This window comes from Lissotriton vulgaris, chromosome 2_2 (assembly GCF_964263255.1).
Source record: "Lissotriton vulgaris chromosome 2_2, aLisVul1.2, whole genome shotgun sequence".
NCBI lineage: Eukaryota > Metazoa > Chordata > Amphibia > Caudata > Salamandridae > Lissotriton > Lissotriton vulgaris.
Genome location: NC_141688.1, coordinates 22,877,842 through 22,885,966, shown reverse-complemented (window position 1 = coordinate 22,885,966; position 8,125 = coordinate 22,877,842). Strand labels below are relative to the sequence as shown.

The window sequence follows — 8,125 nt, the reverse complement described above, 5'->3', positions numbered from 1 at the left end:
AGTGAGGATAATCTAGCTTGCACAAACAGATTCTATAGTTCGTACAGAATTAGAAATATATAAATAGTCTTTATACTTTACATACAGTTCTGAGTTTGATATCAGTCATTAAATGAACAGTGCACCATAAACAGTGACTTAGATATCATTCAACAATCAGCACAAATGGTACATAATTACAGTCTGCTGCAGCTGCGGTACCAAAACACCTCACAGGAACCACCTAGTCATAGGAGTTGCACACCTCCAGAGGTACGACTGCCACTTAATCTCTTATTATATACCCAAATCCTCGCACCTGGCTGTGCAGGTGAACACACACGGAGCCTGGAAGTCTTGCTCTACACTGCTTAGAAATAATCAGAAATATGGTTTATGATATGGAAATCGCAAACAAACCATGTTACCAAGGGAATTTCAAGAATCTTGATTGCCCTGAGGTAGGCCTGGGGCCAAGGACGAAATGTGTTGGCTGGAACATTGAATATGTTTGGGAATGAACAAAGAAGTTGAAAAGTCCTTGAGCATGCACACACTTTCATTTGGACATATGGAATATTAATGTTCCCCTAAACATCAGTATCGGGGAATATTTGAGGTTTACAATCAATGACTAAGTAGACGTTTCAATTAAAGAGATTTCCCCTCCATAGTTTGGGAGTACATAATAGATTGGGCAAACACATTTCCTAGGAACCCCCTGCATATTAGGTATTACCAGACTCCAGACTTTCAGGGTGAAGATTTCCTTCATTAGTGTTGTCGGATTTTAGTTTGAGACATGCTGCAAAAATATTGAGCTAACATGTTAACAAAATACACATATTCATTATAACTTGATGCTGCATAAGGTAGTGATGTGGGGTTTGAATCAATCTGTTTGTAGATTTATATAGCGCGGCTCATCACCGGTGAGGGTATCCAGACACTGTCCATGAGCACAGGGGATTGCGTGAATTGCTCAGAATCATAGGATGTTGCGTCAATGACAAGACTCGACCCCGGATCCCCAGCTCCCGAGTTGGCAGCTCTTGCCACTAGTGGAGCACATCCTGTCCTCACTATGTAACCTGGAATGAGATGGAAAAACACATAGGCCCATATTCCCTAGGGATTTGTACAGTGCAATGTGACACAAAGCCTTGCAAGGGTAATTATTATCCAGTTCAAAATGTGTTTTGTGCTGGAAAGACACCCTTTCTTTTCAAAGTGCAAAAACATCTTTGTGCTGCACTGTGTTGCCTAATATCGCTTGACATCCAGGGGCTGTTTCTGTTACATTACTGGAGCGAATCAGCATACATACCCATATGTTTGACACAAAGCCCAATCTACTAAAACAGCCAGACGGTGCTATGTGTCAAAAAATGAACGCCTTCTTGAAGCATGCATTAACAATAGGAAATGTGTTTATTTCTCAAAAAAGCATGCATTGCCTGTGTACTGAAGTGCACGACACACATAGAAAGCGTTTGCTTCTAATTTGTGTAGGAATTGATAATGCAGTGCTCAGCTTCCAGTACAAATCTTATGCTAAGAAAATGCACACTCACCTCTGCACCATGATGCAAGGTAGGCTGCTTGTGAGCCAGTAGAGGGGACACCAGCAACAGGTCAATCTTTGTAGATAAGGCTCTGCTCTGTTTTCCCTCTTGCACAACACAGCACACTAAATGTCCTTGCTGCGCTACGTTGTGTGAAAGATTATTAAATACGGCCATAGTTTTGATGGATGCACAACGTGACTAAAGAACTAGGGGGCATATTATCAAGAACGGAGTTAACATTATCGCCGCTTTACCGGCAGGAAACTGCAGCTAAAGCGGCAATAATGGGCTTGATAATGTGCCGTAGAGAATTCCAATAGAAGCCCATGTTCACACCAGAACATGGGCGTCTATGGGAATTCACAAGGGCATATGATCAAGCCCATAATCTCCGCTTTAGCAGCAGTTTCCTGCCTCTAAAGCGGCGATAATTTTAACGCTGTTTCTTGATAATATGCCCCTTGATAATTCCCAATTGAAAAACATCAAGGCTCTGGCACAGAGGTACGCACACCTCCCTGCAAAGAAATGGATAATCAATAACATTGCCTTCAGCAAACCAAAGCGTTCATTTATCTTTTTTATATTTTCTAGGTCTGTTTTAAAGCTAATGTGCCATGACTGGTAAAGTGAATAGGGGGTGCCATTATTTAAAGGCACAGTGATGCTAGAAAATGGAAGGACCTCAGAGTAAAATGAGAGAGAGAGAGAGTGGGCAAGGTGATTGTGTGTTGGGGGGGGGAGATGTGTGTGTGGGTGTCTGTGTGTGTGTGGGTGTGTGTGTGTCTTTCTCTCTTTCGGTTTTGGATGGGCAAGCTGCTTCTAAAACATATCTGCATGTGTTCTGTCTGATAAAGCATCTGCCCTTCCCCAGCTCTTCCACTAAAACCAGATCTCATTAAACAGACCTTCAAGTGCCGAAAGAGTACCATCCAATGATGTTACAGTCGCACCGGTATTCATTCCCATTCTGGTGTCCTTTGCTGTGCCATCTGATAATTTTTCTTTTCGTGGTCTCCACCAATGCAAGCGCTACCTTTTTTTTGCCCTACGTAAATTTTATATTCTAAAATCTAAAACAATCAGGACGCCGTGGTATCTCAGTGGACGGCAAACAACAGAAAGGATCAGGTGAGACACGCAAATCTTTTTTTTTTTAGTTTTTAATTTTTTTCAAAACCATAACACAATTCAACACTTCAGTTTTCCTTCTAAATAAATAAAGAACTCAACGACAGTTAAAATTAGGCGGTGCCATCCTCATGTTGTCCTGTCAGGTGGACAACTGTAAATAGAAGAAAATGCCAAACACAACAAAACACCGCTTCATTTTAAAAACCCGGTTTCTCAGAGGCACCGCAGGTATCGCAAAGATGGACGCGCACAACAACATATGCAAAGACACAAAATGGTAACTTCTGATGGCCACAGTAACCTAGGGTGTTGTCCATGAGTCCAAAGTGGGCACAAAGTACAGAGGAATCCCAGCCAAAGAGAGCACAGGTGATAGAGGAGACCCAGCCAAGGTGATCATGGAGGAATTCTACCTTTCGGACTCGTGCCCTTGTCTACACCATTGTATTCACGCCATAGTGCTCAATGCTGATCCCACAGAAGGTCCGCAGCCACTTGGAGGGGGAGACACAGACGGTAATTTTCCATTGGCCTCTGCGATGGCTCATTCATCAACTTGAAAGACTAGGATTCCAATGGTCGTCCCTTAGAGAGCATGTGATGTGGGGCTACTGGCAAGGATTAACAGAACACCCTCTCATTTTTGAGTTCATGGTTAGCATGGGTTGGTTTGACCATAGATTATTCGGTTGATTCAATTGCAACAAGTGAATGTACCTCAGCAGAATTGGCCTAGGTATCTGAAGTGGAAGTAGCATGCAGGGATCTGTGTGGCATTGCCAGTCTGGGGTGCTAATCCATAACTTCATAACCCTGCGGCGCTGTTGCCAGAGGCCAGATATTGTCACTGACAAGGAAGAAGCAGGTTCCTGTGGAATACCCTTGTATTTTCCAATCAGGCACATTGGGTGTTCTTTCCATCTCTGCTCCCTCAGTAACCATGCTACTGTGCACAATTCAGATCAAAGTACTGCTTAAAAAGCTACTACGTTCTCTCCACAGTCCCCACATGAACAGATAGCGAGCAGGTGTCGGGAGAATGGACTACACTCAGGGCTAGGCAAAGCTTGGCCACATCACACCCTTCTAGTAAATATATCTCAATTTGACCCACTTCAATGATAGTTCACAAATCGACACATTCACAGCATCCGTGGAATTGAACTGGACACAAGACCTTTGCCTCACCTCCTACTGGCCGGCACATATCGGGCCAGCAACGCTTTAAGAGAAGCACATCAATTATTTACTGCAGCAAAGTTTCTCATAAGCAAAGACTGCCACCCGTCCTGGGCTCTGATTGGTTGGTGCAGTGTCACACCCTCCTTCAAGGTCCAGAGTGTTGGTGAGGTTGCACCAGCTTGGTTTCCAGGTGTGGGCTGTTATTGATATTCTGTGAGGAAAGAAGTCCTTGCAGCACTCCACTTACAATGATGTCTGGGAAAGGATCTGCAGCAGAGAGAAAGGAATAAAAGGTGTAAGTGAAGAGCACATGACCATTTAGTCCAGCAAACCCTTCTCTTGCTATGACCATGGGAAGGCATAGTTACCCTTGTCCCCCAATTACCATAATCTGATCAGCAGCCCACTGGGGAGTGTATGCAGCTGTACGGGTGCATTTTTCATACTCAGAAGAACTGGCTGTTTATGCTTAGGGCCACAGTGATGCCACGATGGCATTACTGAGCCTGGGTATCTTTGCCAAGTATTACTTTTATTGCTGTCTCGCTCTTCTTCATGGAGATGCAGAGGAACATATGCAGCACCATGTCAGACTTAAAAAGCAGATAAATAAAATCAGTACAGAATAGAGCAAGACTCCTCTCAGAAATAATGACACACTACACCGCAACACCCATTAATTTTGACATTGCCCCCTATTTTGAAGGGCAGAGTAAATAGGAGGCAGCGCCAAAATGAAGATCAGGGAAAACCTAGTCTTAAACAGGTGAAAAGATGAGAAATGCTTTATTTCGCCTAATTTCTACTGTTTCCATGTGTGCTGCCTTGTGCAGCACACATATAAACAGCAAAATGCCTATGATTGTTTATGTGCAGGAAGGTCCCCTTCCTGCACACAAACAATCATTTAACCTCTTCCGAGCACTACCTCGCGGATGCTGCGAACGACCATTGGCCGATGCAGCCCCGCCCACTCAGTAGAACGCCCGCACCGTGGCGGAATGTCCACCGCGGTAAACGGGATAAAAGAAAAAATGCTGTTTTGCAACTTTAATGTGTACTGCATTAACAGCACACATAGAAGTTACTCAACGGCGGTATACAACTGTTACAACGAAGTTTTTACAACGCACTACCACTACAACGCAGGCATTACCACGCATACCATTACAACGCATTGCGCTGGGGGGCGCTCTAGGATAGGGAATAAGTATAATTTTATATCCAACACCTTCCCTAGTGTCCACGGGGTCTGGAGTTGGAATATAAAATTATACTTACCACTATCCAGCACCTCTAAGCGCTATGCGTTGTAACGGTATTCGTTGTAAATACCGCGTTGTAATGGTATGCGTGGTAAAAGTATGCGTTGTAACGTCATACATCCCTAAACGGCATTTAAAGATTGTTTGTGTGCAGGAAGTGTGACCTTCCTGCTCCTAAACAATCTTCCTTCAACACTGGCACCCTTGCACTATGGTGTAAGGGTGCCTGCGTTGGCACTAGGCAGCTTAATTTAGCGCCAGCACAGGGGGAAACGCAGGGCTGCCCCATATTCTAGTAAATATGGTGCACCCTTCTTTCTAAAGTGATGAAGAGTGTGGTAAGCCTTCTTGGATTAATGACACGCTTCGCCACTTTAATGTAAATATGCTCCTCAGATAGCCAAACATAAAGATGGTTAGACAACCAGCTAGAAGGAGGTGGCAACAGACTGACATTTAGCTTGGTTTGTACGGCAACTAGTGCAGTGAGAGAATCTACTACAGAAAGACATATATACCTTGAAATAGATAGAACCAGTGGATGCAGCCTGCTAGGCAGGTAGACGATGACCCCATTGGATACTATGGGGCACCGAGGACATGCAGAAGAACAAGGACAGAGCACTGGTCAATCTTCTTGGAGACACAGCTCTGAATGTGCACTATGATCCATGGGGGTCATGCTCGGGGAGGCCCCTGTGTGCTGATAATCAAATGAACAGGCACTGCACCTGCCTGAGTTAGCTGAACTCACCTGTCGAGGAGTGTAGCACATAGGGGTCTCTGAGGAAGCCCACCATGGGTTGATGGCAAAGCAGGAGGCTGTTGAGGAAGATGGTAAAACTTTGGATTAATATCATGGTTTGTGAGTTATTTGTACAGCACACTATTTAACACCTAATCAACAAGTTGCTGCTCTTTGAACTAACTAACTAACTCAACAATTTCCTTTTATCTTTTCAATCACGGGGTGCACAACGCAATAGTGGTTTTAGTGATGAGCCGGCCGTTAAATTAAGTTATGTGGTAACTTGTGTCTTTACCACAGTGGGTATTACAGCACACGCCATACCACCCATCTTGAATGAGCCACATACATGTAGAAATACCCCTAGAAATGACTGGCACCAAAACCAGATGTTACCCTTATCCCCTCTGCACCATGCCTTGCAACACACCATCACTCCACACCCACTATCAAGGTCTCATATAACTTTCCAGTCCATTCCACTTTCATAGTCTTTCATTTTACTTCACTCTATCTCTCACCCACCAATTGGTAGCTACCAAAGGTAATTCTTTTCAATTTTCAGTACTACACCAAGGTCCCACTGCTCTCTCTAGAGTGGTTCATCGACTTAGATTTACCAAAAGAGGTTGTAGTGAGATCATGCCGCCTCTGACCTCGATAAAATCACACGATTGACACTTGTGCCTACTCTTAGCCTCACAAAGCCTCCTATTTACTGCTGAGTGGCTACAGGGAAGGCGTGGAGAGGTAGCTACTGAAAGTAGACAAGCATTTGCAAAGCCACTAGGTGCCATTTTGGGTGAGAGGCTTTTGTCTTTGTCAATGATTATTTTGTTTAGTTATTGCTTTTTTGTAAATCTTTGTTGTTGCAGAAGCTGCCAGGGTTTTGAAAATATGGAAAATAGAATCTGTTTCTACAGAAGTAGCTCATGGCACTGAGGAGTACTATGTTGTGTGTTCATGTGCAGAATGCATCACTCACACTGAAATTAGTGAATGGTGCTCAAGGAGGCTGACCTGGTGCCCCATTCTGTAAGCCGTAGTGTGTGGAAGAAAAATGTGAATGACACAGTCCCAGGCCAATGACGAAAAGGGCTGGTGAACTCTATCTACAGGTTAGCACTAAAATCATAAGGTCTTGGCTACTTCCACTTCCACTAAACTTATCTTCTGATTTGAGCAAGGTTAAATTCCAGATTGCCACTCATGGTACTTGGGTTGAGGAGCAGTTAAGTAGTTCTGGTGGGGAGATGGAGCTTCAGGGCATTAGGGTGAGTAGAATACCCGTGGAGCTTAGGGTAAAAAGAAGCCTTGGGGAAACACATGGTGAACATGATCCTAATGACCGAGAAGGAGAAGGATCTTCCAGGTCAACGTATGCAAGACCTACAAGGACTATCAGGAGCCCGGAGGGCGAGAAACATTGCAACAACACCCAAGACTGAACAGTAGTGCTAGGGATCTGAGTCTGATCAAGAGTGTTGGGAGACCCAAGAGTGGAAATGAGATCAAGGGTCCTGAGACCAGCTGATGATGAGCAAGAACCTCGAGGCATGAGTGAGTGACAGCATTTGTATTGGACCCTGCATCTCAAAGGGAGTCTTGCTGCGGATTTTGTCTGAGGAGAGCCCACTGGTCCCTGAGGGTGCACAGATTTCTCCAGAATTTAAGGTATGATCCTCTGGGGACCTGCTGGTCACTGGGAAAGGAGAATCCCTGTGGATGAGCAGGAATTTTAGGGGCTGATGGCAGTCAGGGAATTTTGGGATCTGAGGGTGAGTACTGGCATGGGACTTAAGGGTGTGTGGCAGGTTCTGGGACCTAAGCGCGAGAAGGAAATGTATAGCCCTGAAGATGAGTCTCAGGAAATATGTGGGTTAAGTACATGGGAATAATTGTGTTTCCAGTCATGAATAAAGTTACTGGCCCCCAAGCTTTAAAACCCTGTGACATTCACAAATTGTTCCCAACAATATACCATGATTCTAACTAAGTGTTTTGCGAATCTGGGCCACTTTTTGTGACTGCCCAGGCATATCTGCAGTCCCAATCAGAGCCTGCTTTATGTATGGTTGAGGGAAGCGCAGCATGCATTTTGATAGGTGGGCTGGTGTTGGAGGCGTATGAATAACCCATATGTGCACTGTCGAATAGAAAGAGATGTCAGACAGTACTTGTTCCAGCTGTTACATCTACCAGCTAATAGCAGCCATCTGCATTGCCAAAGTCAATAGGGCTCGTTCATG

The 8,125-nt window shown here is 44.5% G+C and overlaps 1 protein-coding gene across 2 annotated transcripts in view; it reads right to left on the bottom strand.

The window, feature by feature from the left end:
* Positions 1 to 2,692: 2,692 nt before the first annotated feature.
* The window catches only part of SNX22 (sorting nexin 22), a 134,067-nt gene continuing 128,634 nt past the window's right edge, over positions 2,693 to 8,125 (bottom strand). For both annotated transcript variants that reach the window (XM_086959207.1, XM_086959206.1), the window contains 2 exons: positions 5,883 to 5,950; positions 2,693 to 4,130 (listed from right to left, as the gene is read on the bottom strand). In XM_086959207.1, the coding sequence (XP_086815333.1) occupies positions 4,009 to 4,130; positions 5,883 to 5,950 (190 nt within the window). In that variant the 3' untranslated portion in view covers positions 2,693 to 4,008. The remainder of the gene's footprint in view (positions 4,131 to 5,882; positions 5,951 to 8,125) is intronic.